This window comes from Drosophila montana, unplaced genomic scaffold, assembly GCF_035044405.1.
Source record: "Drosophila montana isolate Dmon_TW-CO22-7 unplaced genomic scaffold, ASM3504440v1 contig_920_1, whole genome shotgun sequence".
NCBI lineage: Eukaryota > Metazoa > Arthropoda > Insecta > Diptera > Drosophilidae > Drosophila > Drosophila montana.
The window spans coordinates 182,715-202,442 of NW_026999206.1; the positions used below are offsets into that span (position 1 = coordinate 182,715).

The following is a 19,728-nucleotide window of genomic DNA, read 5'->3' on the forward strand; positions in this document are numbered from 1 at the left end:
ATATTTGTATAGGAATATTTGCAGCAATGGAAATGTTAAACTTATCTAAAATGATCTAAATTTTAATGAACTTTGAAATGCAATTCATGTTTCTTCCTGGTTTCAAATTTGTTTCAAAATTTAGACACATTTTTTGAGCATGAAAATCCTAATTGTATTTTATGGATGATATATATATTTATAAATATATAGGCAAATATGGCTTATGGTCAAACTCCTCTCATAGATAATATATAAATTATTATTTGGATGAAAACAGAATGAATATATGTATATGTGTATTAATTTTTGAATCTTAATACATATACATCTTTTTAATAATAATATATATTTATATATTTTCCCACAGCCTGTTGTTTATAGGCAAATGCTACTGTACACATGGCAAGAAGCCCGAATGGTGTTAGATATGCATGGGTATTATAACTGAACCGATCAAACTAAAAAGCCGAATCAGTCGCAAATGGTGTTATATAGAATATTTAAGTAATGTGCCACCCTATTGCATGACTACCCCTAATGCTGGTGCATATGTCGTGTGTGCGTTATGCGTGTTGTCCATGTACGATAAAGATATATGCATATAAACCCGCATTTTGGGTTTATAGACTGTGATCTGAACTACTACGAAATACGTATGAGATACATGTGAGTCATGCAGTTGGGCGTGGCCAAGTGCTGGGCAGAGGGCACACAACAACAACAACGGGATATAAATGAAAAATTTGAAAATCGAAAATAATAATGAAATCAAAAAAAAAAAAACAAAGACAACTGGATGAAACAAACATAATGTACACAGGACAAATTAAAAAGCAAATGAAAAATATAAATATATAGAAATGTAAGGAAACTGTGCGATCGACTATCTTTTAAGGCACTGCTACGACTAAAACTAAGAAATACACGAAAGGAAATAAAAATAAAATTAAACTTCATGCCTTGTGCCATGCACCAAATCATAGCCGGGCGGCGGCGACGGCGAACGGCGGCCGCCATTGGAGCGGCTGGACAGCGATGAGGCCGCCGCCGCAGCCGCCGCCGCTGCCGCTGAGTTAGTTCTATGCTGTGTATTGTTGTGGTTGTAGTGGTGGTTGTTGTTGTGGTTGTTGTTGTGGTGGTGGTAAGTTGTAGTAGATGATGTATTGTTGCTTGATTGTGATGATGGTGATGCCAACCCTTGTCGCAGGCCCGCTGTGCCATTCCTGTAGGGCCCGGCGCCATTGCCGCCAGCCAAGCTGTTGCTGCTGGGCAGCGTGCCCGTGTGCCCGGCTCCAGCGCCGCCGGCAACGCTGCCACCAATGGGACCACCATGCGCCTGCTGATGATGCAGCAGCGTCCGATTGATGGTGCCGGTGCTCATGGGCGCCGTTGGCGAAATGCTGGCGCTTGGCGCATTCGAGGCCGAGAACAGCGGCGCCGTCTCCGACTTGTCGCCATCCATCGTGGGCCTGCAATGCACAATATAAAAGATCTCAAATATGGCTCAATTTGCAAAATGAACTGCACTTTTACCGCTTGCTCAGATAAATCCAGGCATGCGAGTCCGCATAGACGAGTATCGTGAGCAGAAACGAGGTCAACAGGCCGGCGACCATCATCAGACTGAGCCCGAGCAGGCCGCCGCCGCAGAGGCCGTGCAACGCCTCCGCATAGTGCCGGTCGATGGCGCGTCTGTCCAGCGTGGCCGAGAGATTTGTCAGATTGCGTTTTGTCTCCTCCAGATCGTTGTCCATGGCGTTAAGCGTGCGCTGTATGTCGATGCGTGGATACGTGTCCTGGCTCATGCTGTGCCAAAGATACGAAATAGGTTTATTAATTAAAGATGCAGACTGGCAAAGACCCATTTCACCCATTTTCCGCTGTAGAAGGTGAATATTTCATACAGCAAGAGCTTGGAAAATATGTTTTAAGTCGAACGGACAAAAACTAAAGTTTCTCCCTTATTTTCCACCTAAGCTAGCGGTATCGATAGAGATTTGAAAACGATCGTAAAGTAATTAAACTCCTTTTTAAACAATTTCCACCCAATATTCACTGCTTTTGGTGATATTTGATGGTGTATTTACCGTTGCATCATTTCAACGCTCTCACGGGCGCGTTCCACCAGATCCCGAGACTCGTTGAGGCGCAGTATAAAGCGATTGCGCAACGTGCCACAGTTGAGGAAATAGACATAGGGACTGCGCTATAAACACAAATAGAAAAAGAGGACATTAGGTGTGTGCGTGTGTGTGCGTGTGGGAGTTGGGTACTTACCATGCCCACCTGGCGGCACATATACTCATGCGGCCGCATACAAAAGTCGCCGGCTGCCACGCTGGAGGCCAAATAGATGCCAGCCAACAGCCAGCAGATGATGATGCAGAACAAGCCGGAAACGCTGAAGAAAATTAAAGTGCAGCGCGAGCGACGGGCAACGCCGATGACCAGCACGGTGCACAGGAATAGGAGCAGGGTGAGGAAGGCCAATGTGGCCGGCCAGCGTATAGATTCATATAGATCGCCCAGCTGAGAGAGAGAGAGCGAGAGAGAGAGAGACAGAGAGAGAAGCTTTATTAAAACGGGCTCTTCGATTAGAAGCTGGGCAAGACCTACGTGCAGAATGCCCATCAGCGAGGTCTCATTCTCGCTGCCCTTGGTCTTCATGAAGTAGAGCACCATGTTGTCCAGCGAGGTGACCGCACGCGAGGTATTCTCCCGCACCAGACGGGACGTCTCAATGAGCAGCATGACAGCGGTTTGATTGTATTGCTGTCTCTCCACCTGGTTCACCACGTTGTGCGAAGCCATTTTCGTTTCCAGATCGCGCTTGATGGTTTCAGTCTGTCAATAAAGGAAAAACAAAACGAAGTTTGTGTAAATTAGATGTGATGATGAGATCAAGAAATTCCAATAATGATTGCACAGCTTATAGAAGTTATTGCTTGACACAACGCTGCAAGCTGGCTCAAGTCCGGCAAGCTTTAAAATCTGATGAAATGATTTGTGGCTCACTTTGGAACATTTGCCAGAGTCAGGAGCTAAACAGAATATAAGCAAATAATATCCGGCTTTGCCCGAGCCAGGCTCCAGGCTGTGGGAAATCTAAATTGCCTTAAACAACAATTCCACTCAGCGGAGTGGATTGGCCGCAATCACATTTCACATTTGAATTTGCGCCCTTGCAACCTTTGACCAACCTTTTCCACTTAAGAGGGATGTATTTTGCGAAAAGTGCGAAAACACATCTTAAATATATATTAACAAAAATCTTTGAAATTGAATTTGAGGCCAATCGGATGTTGGACACCAAAGTTTCATACAACCGCTTTCCATCTATTTTCCACATTTACGGGTAAATTGAGCTTAAATTTCAGCTCAGGCTGCGCGTTGAAGACCAATCAGTCACTCAGTCAGTCAATCAATCAAAATGAATCCTTTTCAATGGCAAGTTAACAGAAATATAGAACTTTCAACGCATTTTGATCCAATTGAAAGTGCGCAGGATATGGCCTAAGCGAGACAGCCCGGCTAGACTTTTCCCGGGCTGGTCCAACTCGAAGTCTCAACAAGTAGAAGTAATTTGGCTAGTTTAAAGTTGTTCTCGCTGACAGAATGTTGTCGCTGGTGATTATAAAAGCGATATCCGGCGACAACTACCCCCGAAATCCCATTGAAAGTGCGCATAATAGTTGGACAGCACGGGCTGTGGGATCCAGTTCGAGTTCGAGTCTGGGTTTGGGGAGTTCGGCTCTTTGTTGTCCCATTACTTAAGCTCTGAGCCGAGCCGCTGACTCACAGCAGAGGCAGGTGAGAGCAGTTCAAAAGTTAATGACCAAAAGTGGGCAAAGGGAAAGCGTCGCGCAAAAAGGACTCACACACAAACAGACAGACGCCACTGATAGAGGGGAGACAGAACCCGCTGGAACAAAGGACGAAAACGTTGCACATAAATATACTAGTTTTTTTTTCCCCTTTATTTTTATTTGTATTTTTTTTTAACCCATAATGCTTTTGCTTCCGCACTTGTGCAAGGATTAAAGTACACAGCCAAAGCAAAGAGAAAGCACAAAAACGAAGGGGGCTGCAGAAGGGTAGACGGGCCGAGGGGGCAGCAGGGCAGAGGGGGCGGCAGACATGGAAAGCGTGACAGGGCGTAGGGTCGAGAGCTTGCCTAAAAGCAGCGACAGCAGACGCACGCACAGAGCCCCGCCCACCGTCTGGCAGCCACCCAAACGAGTGTGTGTGTGTGTGTGTTTAGTCCTGTGCCTAGATAATTAATAGCGTTTTACTCAAGGGCCAAGCAATGCCAGCCATCTGTTTGGGCCGCAGCCTCAACTTGTCCGCACCTCACTGCTGCCCCCCGCCCCGCCCCCCTTACGCTCCTCGCTGAGCCTAAGCACCACACTACACCCCCCCCCCCCCCCCCGCTCACCATGATTCCAGGCACTGTCGCATTCACTTTTTTGCTCCGACTCGCTCTCTTAACCTTTTGCCTTATCGGCTTCTTTTATGTACGTATAAACATATAAATGTGAATATCTACATACATATCTAAATATATACAAATACATACATATATGCATGCATGCATACATATAAAGACTACATACATATATACACACATGTGTGTGTGTGTGTGTGTCTGTAAGCTGGCAAAGTTTATGAATAGCAAAAGCCAACGCGTCTCCCCCGCAGCTCCGCTTATCCTGCCCACTTCTTGCCGCTGTCTAGAGATCTGAGATGTGTCTGTGTGCGTGTGCGAGTGTGTGTGTGTGTGTGCCTGTGTGTATGTGGGAAGTTACAGTTGTGGCGACTGGGGGGGAGGGGGAAATCAGTGTTGGATATAGGTATGCGCTGTGTAACGGAATATATTTCAAGCACTCCCCCCCCCCCCCCATCACCGTCGCCGCAACCCATTAAAAAAATTAGTTAAGAAGTGCATTAATTGAATGAAATGTGTTTATCGATATCTGCTTTGGCTTTGGCGCCCACACTTAGCAAATGCAATTGAAATTTAATCTGATTTAATGTGATGAGGAGCAGCCAACTTAGCTGCGTATTGCGTAAAGTCTGGCAACGCCATAATTCGCGAAAACGGTTTTAAACTCTATCATCATTTAAAGAGTTTATGGATTTTACGCCATGTCCATGCGCTTATCTAATTCTTTATCTAATTGCTTTAAAAAACTTGAAACTTGGAATAAATACTCCGAAAAAGTCTTACGGCTAGATGTCTGCTCTGGCAAAACGAACTCTTAATTAATTTGTCGTATAGTCTGTTTTAAGCCTTCACCCAACAGGCAACATTTGAATTTGCTTCTGCAATTTACAAGCATTTTTAACTTTTCGCACGAACACATCTATCCGTAAGCTGCTTATTGCAGATAAAGTGTTGCCACCCGTTGGCAATTTTCTAAAAGTTGCATCTTTTTGGCAGCTCTCTTTGTGCTTGTGTAAATGCAGCATTAGGCAAACGCATTTTCAATAGACACCTGCATAAGCTCAGTACAGTAATTGCATGTTTATTCCATTTCTCTAATTTGCAGTGTGTTGCGACACTTTAAGTATTTTTAAGGCATGTCATCTCTCAAACGGCAACATATGGGCATAATTTTGAAACTGAAGAAATCGTGAAAGCCTGGCATTAGAGGTCTAACAGCATAAGCTACTTCTAAGTATAGAAACAGACCTAAGATTGTAAGCTATCAGTTTTCACTTATTTTCCGCCTTGCGAAGTGAATTTAATGTAGGACCAGGTGGAGCAGCAAGACCAATTCTAAATGGATTTTCGAACAGATCTTTGAAAATAAACTTAAAAGCAATTGCACGGAGTGCAAATAAAAAGGTTGAAGGCTTTGCGGAAGTTCATCTACATATATGTATTCAAACCGAATCTAAATTCTAGTTAATTCATTCAAATATATCACTGAGCAAATGATAATGCAAGCAAGCCTTGCCTTTGGCTGTAAAAGTTCAAGAATCGCGTTTACTTCGTTAATTCATTCAAACATTGAGCCTGTAGAGCTACACACCTGGAATTTTATTTTCATTTCACGTTTTTGGCAGCCCTGGGCATTTGCATTTCGTTGGCAGAGGATATACAATTTTTTGTTATTAAAAATATAAAACACAAACGTATCGAAAGTTTTTGGCCAAGCGTGTGAAATGGATATTGAATACATTCGCCTGATATTTGAGGTAGAAAAACGGCGCGCTCTATGGACAAAGACCAGGGCCATGCATCACATGCATTGGCCAGAGGTATCGAGGGCAGTACAGATGGAGGGTAATTGGAAAATGAAAGCGCCCGAGCAAATCATGAGATATGGATTAAATTGCATAGTGCCCGAGTGTAAGCCGCGTTTCTGGGGGCTGCGCAACGTTTATCGCAACGAGATACGCAAAATCCAACAGAAACGAGCCGAGAGATCGACCTGGTCCTATTTCCAGGCACTCGAAATTCTGCGTAACGTTGTCGATCCCAGCAAGCTGGCGCCATGTTCACGGGTGCCCTTCCCGCCGAATATCGGCGACTATACAATTATCGATAATAACCGATATCCAAATGGCGTGGGCAGTGGGAACATTGGATCGAATTTGTCGATGGGTCGAATTCGGTCGAATCGATCCAATTGGGGCAAGTCGCCCCAAATGCTGCCCTTTGTGCCCTTCATAGCACACACGAGAACACTGTCCAATGACAATACGCTCAAGTTTCGCACGGAAATTACACGCGTTTTGATGGATCACGATCGTAAGGATGCGTAGGCGGCTTGTTTAAAATATTCTATAACCTTTTCACTCTCATAACGAAAGTGTTTGTAAAGAACAAAATAATCCTAAAATTAATTAGACAATAAAGAGTTTGTCCATAAAACGGTTTTACGGATACAGGGTTGTATGCTGGCAAATTGCCAGGGCTGCATAACTAAGTAGTTACTACGATTTTTTTTGCAATGAATCTAATAAGTTCGTCATTTCATCTCTAGATCAATCAATTGGTTTAGTCCCTTTTACTTATGAAATTAGAAAGATGAGAAATTACCCAAACCACTTTTTTGAATTTCTGATCTATTCCAGTGCAAGGCCCATATACATAAGTACAGTGTTGTATGTCGTGAAAAGTGCCAGGGCTGCACGCCTCGTCAATAGCGATTAATCGATGGGCTGCAATCGGTCGATAGCTGTTTTGAACAGTCGGAGTCTTTGCTTTTGATATATAAATTAAATAAATACATACTTCAATTTTCATTTAACATTCAACATTGTAAATTCACAATGAATTAAGCACTTAGATATGCATATCATAATACTAAAACGAATTCAACAAAGAGCTTAAGCATATCACATATTTCTATCGATATTGTTTTTGTAGTCAAATCTTAAAAAATGTCGTTCAAGAAACTTTCTTCCAGTTAATTGTATATTCAGTCAAACTTTAGATATTCAAACTTTATGTTAACAATTATGTCAGCAGTAGGTTAAGTTCATGTTTCCCATTAAGTTCAGGCTCTGCAGGCAACAAGGCAAGTAAATAGTTTTCAACAATTCGCAAACTCATTAAGTATGCTCCATATATAAGTGATTTTCAATTATGTTTCCTGAGAAACTTTTACTTTGTTCTGAAACTTTTTAGGCATTACTTACCTCTTGTTTAAGATTGAGCACAAGACTCTCCACCTTCTTGCCGGAGCTGAAAGCCTGCAGCAGACCATTGTGGAAATCATCGTTGCCATATAAACCTGAAAGAGAAAGGAGGGGAACAGTTAGCAGAGCGGCAATATACGACTTTAACAAGTGCTTGGCATAGGGTATCAAAGTGGGGGAGAAAAATGGCAGCGTAATTGGAACCAAGTCAGAAGAGGCGTAAGTTTGCGCCTTGATATACTTTTTGATCTGTACAGAAATTGGGATGCCCTCACCCAGGGTTCATTCAAGTTTACAAACATTTTAAGTGTTGGAAAAAGATAAAAGAGTCATATTCTTTCGATATATGTATGTATATGTGTACACAGATCGATGTGTACACACCTCTTTAAAGTTCTGGAGATTCTAGGAGAGAATCTTTGATTTGTTTTAGACATATGAATAAGAGGAAGTGAGAGCAAAGAGAGACATTTTGATGTATTGCAAGCTCTTCCCCTCAACCCTCGAGCTTCAACAAGTGACCGCATTCGATGTGCGGCAAGAGCAAAGCTCGTGGACACATTTTTGCGTCAATTAAGAGCGCTAATTAAATTATTAGTTTTATTGTATGCGTAGGCTGGATTATAATGATGCCACTCGCAGCCGCAGTCGCAGTCGCAGTCGCAGTCGCAGTCGCAGTTGTTGATGGGGCTCAGCTCGATTTGACTTGGGGCATTACCTTTGCCACTTTGACATACTTTAGTCCGAAATGTACAAATTAAGTGGTCGACTCTTTGCTGCCGCACAGTTGGGTTGATTTTTTATTAGTGGCTAGTTCCACTCATATTCCGCTCATGCCTGACACGTGACGCGACTCTGGCGGCGATCGCTCGCCCATAAATCCAGATACGTGCCAAAGCCCAAGCCGCGCACGTAATGGAGCAAATGCAGGCGGTCGTCCTCATCGACTTTTGGCTAATTGCCAAGTTAAACACGCGACGGGTACGTGCATTTCTGGAGCTTTGGGCGTGGCCGAGTGGGAATTTTTGGCGTGGGCCTACAGTATATAGTCTATGGTAAATGGGTTCAATGCACCCCGGCACTTACCTAGTCCAATGGCCGCACAGGTCATCAACGTTATGATGACCAGCGAACAGCTCTGGCAGCGCTGGGTGCTCGGCTTGCGCTGCTTCCGATCGCAGCAGCGCGTCAGCAGATACAGGAGCAGGCCGAGCAGCGAGAGTATCAGCAGGCCGGCGGGTATCGAGGCCAAGATGCCCAGGCTCTGTAAAGAGAGGGGAGGAGAGACAACATGGTTAAAATTTGAGTAGTCACTTTTCAATGTTATCGATAGCTGCAAATGAATATAAAAGTTCATAAAACTAACAAACTAACAAAGGGAAAAAGTGGTTTATATATGAGTAAAAACTCCTATTAATGTTATCGATAAATGCAGGTCAGTTAATAATTGTAATTCAATTCGATAATAAATTGATGTTATCGGTTAATGCATATCAATTAATGATTGAAATATATTTTTGTAGCTATCGATTAATGCAAGTCGATTAATTATTGTAAAATAATTGTTGTTATCGATAAATGAAATAGATGAATAATGGAAGTATGAAAATTGATGTTGCCGTTCTATAAAAGTCCAAGTAAAATTAATTATTGTTATCAATGAATGCAAGTCGATCTATAGTTATAGTTTAAACTAAGAAATAAGGTAGTTTGAATTTGGATGAAAGCTCCCTTTGACGTTATCGATATATGCAAATCGACCAAGACTTGTAATGAAATTGATGTTATCGATAAGTGCAGGTCAATCAATAATTCCCTTAATTAAGGCTGTGAATTTGACTCCCCTTTATATTGATAAATGAAAAGCAATCAATAACTGTAAGTAAATTAATGTCATCGATAAAAGGAAATCGATTAATAATTGAAGCTTATTTATGCCATCGATAAATGCAGATTGATCAGTATTTGTAACTAAAGCTTTTATCTTCAACGCTCTTAGTCGTGATTATCGCTGAATTAAGTACGTAACTGTGTTATCGATAACCGTAGGTCCTTACTTGATATAAAAACTTAAAGCATTGTCATAATGCTTCCACTTTTTCTGGATAAACAACAGTTTGTACCAATAGTGGTACTTTATTGAAAGCGTTATTGAAGCTGGCACGCTTAGAAATTTATCGATAACTGCGCATTAAAATGTGCGTAATTAAATGGAAATGTGTGCTCATATTTCATTGCAAAATTCAGCCGCTCTTACACAGTCCTTACACCCTAAACCAAACAAGTCACGCTTCTGCGAAAAATTGCTTTTGTGCCCACTCAAAAAAAAAAAAAAAAGAAACAAATGTAATCGATAACTGGCAAAACGATTAATAAACATCAGCAGGGCTGACAGTGTGGTCATATTTCCTTAAGTACTGCAGAACTGGCCTGCTGTTATATCCGTACAGAAGTCACGTTCACGTTATTTAAAAGAATATTGACTCCGGCTGGCAACTGGACCAAGCCAAGCGTCCATTAGACCGGGCCGCAGTTCGAAGGATGCTAACATAAACGAGGACGGGGCGGAAGGGAAGGGAAGAGCTGGAAGAGAGGAGAGACGAATTTGTTTCTGGGTATTGAGTGAACTTTTAATTGAATAACTTGCAGCTCGTTTTCTGCTGTTTGGGCTTGCTTTTTTTTGTTGTTGCTGTTAGTTGGCTGCGCTGCCAAAAATAAAAAAAATAAAAAATGGAAAAAAATGAAAAATAAGGACGAAACCGAAAAAACGAAACGAAAATGTGTAAAAGTACGTCTGGAAAGTTAATTTTTTGTCCCTGGTGCCCATTTTGGGTGCAAAATTTAATTGAATTGGCAACACTGCGCCACGCCACGCCACGACAACAAAAGCAACAACAACAACGACAACAACATCGAGAACAAGAACAAGGATACAGCAAGGAGCTGGCACAAGTTTTGGCCCAGAGTTGCCAGGGTAACTTTTAAGCTGGCCCAGCGGAAGTTAACGGTACAGAAAAACGGTTGGCTTAACGGAAATTTCATTGGCACTCATTAAAAAAATATGAAAGCTTTTTTTATTTTTTCTTCATCTTGTTTTTTTTTTTTTAATAGTCAACGCGCACAACTATTGACATATCCTGTAATTGCGGTTGTGATTCAATTATCCAATCCAATTTAATTAGTGCAGAAAATTGCAACGAGAAAAGTAACGTGGAAATTTATCAATTAAAACGTTTATATAATAGACGTTTGTTTGAAAAGCTCGACTAGTGTTATACCCTGTTCATGGAGAGAAAGTGGGATGCAAACAAAAGATGCATTAAATGCAATATAAGGGTTTATTTTCGCAGAGAACGTAAAAGAGACAGGTGTTATACCCTGGAAGACTACTCAGCGTAGTAGTTTGATATACCCTGTAATTGTAAAAAATAATTTGCTGTGCATATAAAACGCGTTCTGTTTGTTTAATTGAATAGTTCGTCTTGTTGTATACCCTGTAATTGGATGAAAGTGCTGTTATGCCAACTAGCAGAACGTTTGTGTGTAATATGAATACTTTTCTATAACAGAACTTATTAAATGGACACCACTTTTTGTAATCAACATTTCTTAATTATAATCCCGGCTCCCTAGCACCTTCCCTCCAACCAACCACATATGTACATATATCATATGTAACATAATGCTTACGCCACAGGGAGTATATAATATCTAACTAAGCATGCGTGGGTGCGTGTGTTTCTTTGGGGAGTTGAGGGGCAGGGCGTGAGGCATCTGCTCGAATTTCAGGCCGGGTTATTGGACACCAACGCAGTCGGTCGCCAACTTTAGCTGGCTGCATGAGTCAGCGATCGAAGCTCGGTGCTTCGATGGGCCACTTGAGACATCAGGAACGACAACAACAACAACAACAATGAAAGCAGCAACTATAGGTAGCACAACTTGTCAATCAAGTTCAATCAGAAGTGAAGACACGGCCCGCAACTGGACGCAATGCATTAGGAGCTTGGTGGAGGAGCAACTAAAGCCTGGCCAGGGTAGTCGCCAGTCGGGGCGAGGCACATTATTATTTATTATTTATATGCATGTCGCAGTTACAGTTGCCTTTTGTACGTGCAACATGCAAATAATCATTAAAACTGGCGAGTGTCGCCTGCTGTTGGCCCCCGAATTGTTGTTGCTAGCTGTTTGCGTGTCCTCGCGGTTGAATGACACTTGAGCGGGCAGCCTGGTACCGCTTAACCTGCCCAGACCCACCCCATCCCACCTCACCCCACTCTCACTCTCTCCCCCCACAATTTTATGCAAACTGCAAAATGAGGTGGAAATTTGGCCGTAACAAGCACGACAAGACTGGCCCCGCCAGCCGCCAACCCAGCCAATCGAGTGGCAACGCTGAAGCCAAGGGTGGCAACCCTTTTGGCCCGCAAAATGACGCTTAAAATGGCAAATTGCGAGCTGGCGATGCTGTTAAATTGAATTAAATCAAAGCAAATTGCCATCAAAAACAACAACCACAAAAACAACGACAACAAAAACCTTGAAGCTGAGCTTTTTGTTTCTCCGCATGCATTCCCCGCAGAGATATTGCAGGCCCGCGCATTTGTTAACCCCCGCAGCCACAGCTTCCAATTGAGAATTGTCTATGGGAAATGTGGAAATGTGTGAGTTTTTGGCTGCACACACGCACACAAACAGGCACGTGTAGCTATATAAAATCTATTTACATACTGCTAGTTTGTGTTTATATAGCAGAGATAGGCGCATGTGTTATCGGAATTAGCATTAGCTAATATTTAAAGAAAACAGCTGCAGCGAGAGGAAGTCGCAGGCAAACAGCAAATCAACTGATGAATGCAAAGATTCAGAGCTTGAATCAAGCAAATAGAATATTAAATCAAATAAACAACGCTTGTATTTATCTATACATATATTTGACTGTTTGACCTGACTGATTAACTGATTGACTGTGTAACTGGCCAACTGATTGACTGACTGATGAACTAACTTATTGACTGTGTCTGATTAACTAACTGTCTGACTGATTTACTGCTGTTGACACGACTGATTTCATGATTGATGGACTATCTTTATGATTGACTGTGTAACTGGCTAAGTGATTGACTAACTGAGGGACTAACTGAATGACTGATTGACAGTGTCTGATTAACTAACTGTCTGACTGATTTACTGCTGTTGACTGAGTGATTGCATGATCTTTATAATTGATTGATTAACCGGCTGACTAACTAGCTGATTGACTGACTGATGAACTAACTGATTGACTGACTGACTGTGTGACTGACTTGGTGATTAAGTTACTGTCTGAAAGATTGCCTGGCTGATTGATTGACAACGTTTCTGCTTGACTGACTGATAGCCTAACTGTTTGATTGACTGCATGACTGACTGATAGACTTACTGTCTTATTAAAAAATGTATTGACTGAGAGACTGACTGTCACTGTCTGAATGATTGATTGACTAGGTTACTGATTGACCGACTGATGGACTACTTGGTTGACTGAGTGACTGACTAACTAATTGAATGACTGTCTTATACAAAAACTGATTTACTGAGAGACTGACTGACTAAGTAATTAAGTAACTGTCTGACTGAACGATTGACTAGGTTAAAGGTTGACCGATTAACTGATTGACTAGTTGGTTGACTAAGTGGCTGACTGACTGACTAACCGATTGACTAGCTCTGTGACTGACTAATTTATTCAGTAATTTAGTAACTGTCTGACTGATGGATTGACTACGTTACTGATTGACTGACTGACTCACTTAGTGATTCACTGATTGATCGACTACGTTACTGATTGATTGACTGAGTGACCAAGTGATTAACTGGCTGACCGGTGATCAATGCACAGCCCTGAACCATAAGAGCTTTGGTGTAGCATTATTTTCTGTAGTTACCTCAAGGGCTGCACATAAGTGCTCGCTAAGACGGGATTTTTAGGAAAATCCACCAGCAGATGGGAATAACGTATGGAAAACGGTTGTATGGAAATTTTTAGTTTGCCATCCGATCGGTTTTACAATCATTTTGAAAGATGTTGGTGAAAATTCATTGGAAACGAACATTTCGAACAAATTCACCCCACGTCGAAGAAAATCGGCTGACCAACCAAAGGAGCTAAAGCGAATATATAATGAGTCTGCTCTTCAATAAAAATGCACTTTAGTTACAAAATGTTGCAGATGTACCTAAAGGTTGCTTAGCTTATGAGTTATTTGTGCAATAAGAGACTTTGGCAATGGATGTAAATATTAAAAAAGCTAAAGCTGCACAGCTGCAGCTTACATTTAAAGCAAGTTGGCAGAGCGCTCTCTCAATCTACGCTTCGAAAGGCGAAAAAAAACTTTCATATTTGAAATGCAACATATCGAGTTGTTGTTGTCGTTGTTGTTGTTGCCTGTCTTGTGTCTCTAGTTGTTGTCTGGGGCAAATGTAGGCGTTGCTTGTGACTCTCGTAACGTTTTTTTTTATAGCTGCGACAACTTTAGCGCTGCCCTCCCCCCGGCCGGGCCCCTGCCTGGCCTCTGCCCTGGCTCTTAGCGTAGCGCCGAAATTAGAACGTCAACATAGACCGAGCTGAGTGCTGAGATCTAATGGAAAAACCAGTTTTTCCCTCGACAACCAACCAAAACAAAAACAAAACAATAATAACAACAACAAAAATGCCCTTAGTCAAACAACAGTTATGAGCATAAGTGTGTGCACATACGCTTACAGTTTCGCATATATGTACGTATGCGAACACAGAGACAGAGTTGTGGGACAAATGCGATATAACATCAGAATATCTGAATATGCGCCTTGGCTCCATGACGCGCCGCTTCCGGGGGCACGCTGCGAGGGCTTCAGTTAAATTAACTGCAACTGCAACTGCGAATGGAAATGGAATTGGAACTGCAACTGCAATCAGCATTGCACAAGGCACAAAGCGAATGCCGCAATCTGAAGGCGATGATAGCTGAAACAGCATCAGAAAATGTAGCGAACATTTAGCCGAAGCTGAGATACCCTGCCAGAATAATATTCTGTTAAAAGCATAACATTAATTAAGTCAGGAAAAGTAAAGTAAAGTAAACCTAAAGTAACCATACGATATAGAAGTCCGATAGTGAGCTGGTCTTTAAAGTTACTAGAAACAGATGAATTGTTCCTTCAGTAACTGTATAAGTGTAGACCGATATTTACCAAGTTCCTTAAGTAAGTATATAATAAGGTAGACCGCTATAAGCCTGGTCCCCAAAGTAACTATATGATATAGAAGTCCGATATAGATTAGATTTGTTACAAACCAAAGCTTGTCTTTCAAGTTATCTGTATTTAACATATAATAAGTACATTGCGATGTCCCTTAATGCTGCGCTTGGTTCAGATACCTTGAAGGAGTAGCTTTTTGTCAATAAATAACTCCATTGTTGACCTGCTGTTTCTATAGCAGATATAGCATATATCAGATGATATAGATGTATGTGATATAGTCCGTTATACATTCAATTTACCCCATATAATTCAAGATATAGTAGTTCCATGTTGATTTGATTTTAATCAAAATGTGATCTTCAATATCTTGATTTTGCTTCTTTATCTATGGTAGCTTTATGCTATAGTTGCCTGATTTGACTAGGATTACGCTCACATATAAAAGTAAAGTGAGTTTGCTTAAGATGATATGAAAATCAAAAGTGTTTCGCAGATGCTTTTCTTTTATCAATAGCTCCTTGAGCTGGTGTCGACAAGTTCCATGTTAAGAACTAGAGCTAGTACCATTCACAAAGTCAGTTAGTATATATATAACATATATACAAATATATATAAATTATATCCTGATAAATCACATGTACAGAACGAGTTGCCATATTTGGAGACAGAATCGAAATGCTGCGTGTTAGGGCATTGCACAATAATCCAGGCCCATAGGGCACATGTCCGCCTACACGACAGAATGGGAACAGATTGCAGCCGGACTAAGCAACAAGCCTGTGATTTGGGCAGCCTTGGCATACCCAAGACCAGCAATACCAGGGGCTATACGAGGGATATAGCAGCCGCTGCTGCTGCTGTTGCTGTTGGTTCCCCAAACGGAAGCGTCATCGAGCTGCTGCTTGACGCATCGCACAGGAAGCAAAGCCGACAAAGTCCAAACTAGAAAACTGAAAACTTAAAACCGGCTAAAGGCAAACGGCCAAAGCCCAACCCAAACCCAAACCCAGACCCAAAGCCCAAAGCCACAGCAATAGCCCGGCTCTATGGGCAGCTAGAGACTTGTTGTGCCCAATGAATAAATAAAAAGCCGAGGCAAATTATTGAAAAGCGTCGCCAGAGGAAGTCGAGGAAGTGCGCACAAATGCCAGGTAAAATTATGTACACAAACGCACATTGAGGGGGGCATACGAAAGGGGGATGGACAGGGGGACAGGGCGGGAACCAGCTGGAGTCCGGACCAGGCCATTTCATATGCAAATCACGTGACGTGAAGCATTAAAAATAATATACAAAAAGAATGGGCAGCGACAGAATTACAATTGCGCAATTTCTAGATGAGAACAAAGATCACATACACGTGCACACACACACATGTATATATATATATATATATATATATATATATAGGTGTGTGTATCTATATTGCAAATGCAAATGTAATGGAAAGAACGAACACGCCCAACTAGAACAAAGAAAACTGTTCAACAGATGATGAACTACAGAATATTGCCAAACTATCAAAGGAGAATATTATTAACATGAATAAAATCCACATACATAAAACAAGATCTGAGCTAACATGAAATCCGAAGACAAGTTCAACTTGTTTTATTTTTAGCGCTGGAATCGATCAGTATCTTCTGATCTTTACCAAGCGAAGACTGCGAAATATGGTAATTACATTGAGGGGTGTTTTTAATGAATGGGAAGGAGGTCATAATACGTAATACTGTAGGGTATATAAATGAATCGCCTCGTAGGTGGATCGCTGGGATGTAACCTGTCTCTCTCTCTCTCTCTCTCTGAGGGGGTCAGCCAGGACAGGGCTTCATTGAATATCTTCTGTCATTTCTATAGTATCCTTTAGTTTCTCCTTTACCCTAGACAGATTAAGAATATCTCAGCTTTTGAATAGCTACCCCAAAAAAAAAATGAAATAACTAACTTTTAAGGCAGAGCTTTGCGCGTTTGTGTAAACAGACTTTTGATCGGACTCTGAACACCGAGCTTAGGGAATATGTGTATGCACTCCCGACTAGAGCACTCTTCCTTGTTCCCAGCTAACAACAATGAAAATACTTTGTATATTCAAAGAAAATCATACCCTAGTGTGAAGTGCATTTCAAATGGGAAGTCAACCCTAAATGCCCATCTATTACTTAAATGAGAATGCCTTTTTGTAATAGCTTTTCAAAGACTAGTCTATTACATTAGATGATTTGCTTCTTCGGGTCTTTAAAGCTATCGTCACCAGCGTAAATTCCAAGCTAATGCATGGATAACTGTCGGATGTTTGTATTAACATATTCCAGATAACTTTTATGGGTTCTTGTTAGCTTTCGTCACCAGCGTGGCCGGCGAAAATCCCATATGCCACAATCTGATCAAACAGATCGTTTAACCAACTAACATAGTTTCGGCAAAATGCCAATACCAATAAAGATTCAAGCCTCATCATCAGCGAGTCAATTATGTTTGCTGGAACTGGGGGGATCGTAAAATCGATGCGCATATAAACAAATACGCTGTGCCCGGGTCCAAACAATGCCTCGGCGTGTTGGCGTGAGATTTCTGCCTAAGTCACAAAGGCCACATATGTATATATACATATATATATATATGTATAGATGCAGTCGCATAGCCAGGGAGAATGACGCCTACGCCAAACTTTCACACAACATGAAAGAGGAGGGGCACATGGATATGGCGGCGGGTGAGATCAACAGCAAAAGCTGCCAACAAAAAACAAGACCAAAAACCAAAAAATCTCTGTGAATCACATATCCAACCAAGAGAGGGAGACAAGCAAGAACTGATGAGGCCGAATCGATTCCAAAATGAGCCACTTGCGACGCCCACAAGACATCCAAGAAAATGAAATCGAAACGTTTTTGAACTTGAAATTGTTGTTGTTGTTGTTGTTTTTTATTTTGTGTGTGTATTTCTCGTTTAATATGTTAGGTTGGTGGAGCGGAGGGTAGGAGGGGAACAAGAAACCTGCTGACTGGTCCAGTTAGCCAGTTAGTCAGCCAGTCGATCGAGCCGAGGCGTGGCGTGGGCCAAGGCTCCGATTTTCAACTGTTTTCGATGTTTCAATTTTCGAATTCTTTCGCATCGACTGCGTGTGGCCGTTTACAGAATTTGAAATATGTAAACGACATGTTGTACATAAACTAGTATCCGGGCATTCGAGCTTGGTTATGAGAAAGGTAACCTCGGCCTATGCTGTGAACTTGGATCAGGGTTTGCCTAGGTCGGTAGTACTCGAAGTACGTATATCGAAAGCCGAATGGATCTTCTATATTCCATGGGCAACTATTTAGGTTATCGTCTCCGGGAGCCCTCTTGGGTCTGTAGACTTAAAGTTCTCTACAAACTAAAACTTGTCTTGTAAACAACTAAAATGCTGCATGGAAGTAAGTTCATCATGTACTCCACTTTGTCATTTGATGAGCAGATTTTGTTGAATGTTTTGATTTTTCTTTATTACATATGGCATGCTGGCATTGCTGGCATAGCAAGAGCATTGGATATTTGGTTGGCTTATGTTTAGAAATTCCTGGCGGTTGTGCATCGAAGTCAAAACGAAATTAGAGCAGCCCCGGCAAAGGCAAAAGGCAAATAAACATTCCAAAGTTCCAAAGTCGACGACGCTTGTTGCACAAATAAACAACAGAACGGCCAAATGAGATAAACAGGCAGCAGCAGCAGAAGACGCAGCAGCAGCAGCAGCAGCGGGGCAGCGGGGCAGCAGGGACAAAAACGGGGGCAGCAACAGCTCAGTTGCAAGGCATTCGATCTGAGCGGACGGGCTCGAGTTTGATTCTGAGTCTGAGGCAAGGCAAGAAGTCAGGCCAGGCACACAGCGCTGATATAGCAGGCACTTTATATCTAAGTAGCCAAGTGTGTGTGTGTGTGTGTGTGTGTGTGTGTGTGTGTGTGTGTGTGTGTGTGTGTGTGTGTGTGTGTGATTGAATGGCAGAAGTTTTATGACGAGCCGTAAAAACGACAGCAGATACAAAAGTATCTGTAAGTAGGCACATGGCCATGTCATGTATCTGGCAGATGTATCTGGCAAATGTGCGGGCAGCTGCCTGTGAGCTGTTGTTTGTTGTTGTTGTTGTTGTTGTTATTGTTGTGGTTGCATTTGACAGGCAGACAGTCGGAAAAACTGCCAGAGAGAGAGAGAGAGAGAGAGGGAGAGAGTGAGAGAGGGACAGGAGCAGTGCATCTTTCGGATTGCATTTTCAATTGCAATAACCCAAAACGAAAGTCAGCAACAGCTAGAGAGAGAGAGAGAGAGAGGGGGGGGGGGGAGGGAGGGCTTGAGGGCGTCAGGCAGAGTGCCTGATAATTTGCCGCCCGATAGTCCCGCACAGGGCCCGCTAAATATAGTCGAGCCGCAGTTGGTAAACTCCGACTTCTGAGCTCTGGCAACAGCTGGCGTCCGCCTGCTGCTGCATTTGCGGCGAGGGTAGCTCCGGCCAGTTGTCAAAGCTGCAGCATTTCGAGGTGCTTGCCACACACTCGCTGCACAAACTGGTGGCAGCTGTGGCATGCTACTGGATTAAACCGTGACGACCACGAGAGGCAGGCATGAGAACAGAAAAAAACCAACAATTGCTTTGGTTCCACTCGAAGAGATACCCTGTAGTTCCGATTGGAAAAGGAGTTGCTTGAAGAGCTTCGTAACTATATTTAACCAATTTGATGAAGCGCCATCGATAAAAGAATGCGCTCAAAAACCATATTTACCCATTTTTATAAAACGCATCAATAATTATCGATAGTAGCAGTAGAAACCGTATCGAAAAACGGAAATACGCTTTAAATGTTTACTCTACGAGAGTCTACTCTGGCAAATCG

The 19,728-nt window shown here is 42.2% G+C and overlaps 2 protein-coding genes across 2 annotated transcripts in view; one reads left to right on the forward strand and one right to left on the reverse strand.

Moving 5' to 3' along the window:
* Nucleotides 1-19,728, reverse strand: part of LOC135440303 (transcription factor Zelda) — a 31,473-nt gene that overhangs the window by 4,962 nt on the left and 6,783 nt on the right. Inside the window, 7 exon segments of the mRNA XM_064699398.1 lie at nt 942-1,451; nt 1,516-1,788; nt 2,070-2,188; nt 2,260-2,511; nt 2,599-2,826; nt 7,633-7,727; nt 8,719-8,896. Of these exon segments, the coding sequence (XP_064555468.1) occupies nt 942-1,451; nt 1,516-1,788; nt 2,070-2,188; nt 2,260-2,511; nt 2,599-2,826; nt 7,633-7,727; nt 8,719-8,896 (1,655 nt within the window).
* LOC135440331 (uncharacterized) lies at nt 5,985-6,862 on the forward strand. Its single transcript, XM_064699440.1, has one exon. The coding sequence runs from the start codon at nt 6,151-6,153 to the stop codon at nt 6,751-6,753; it is 603 nt and encodes a 200-aa protein (XP_064555510.1). The 5' UTR covers nt 5,985-6,150; the 3' UTR covers nt 6,754-6,862.

Coding starts and splice junctions, on each gene's coding strand:
- LOC135440331 (XM_064699440.1), top strand. CDS start 6,151: ATGGATATTGAATACATTCGCCTGATATTTGAGGTAGAAAAACGGCGC.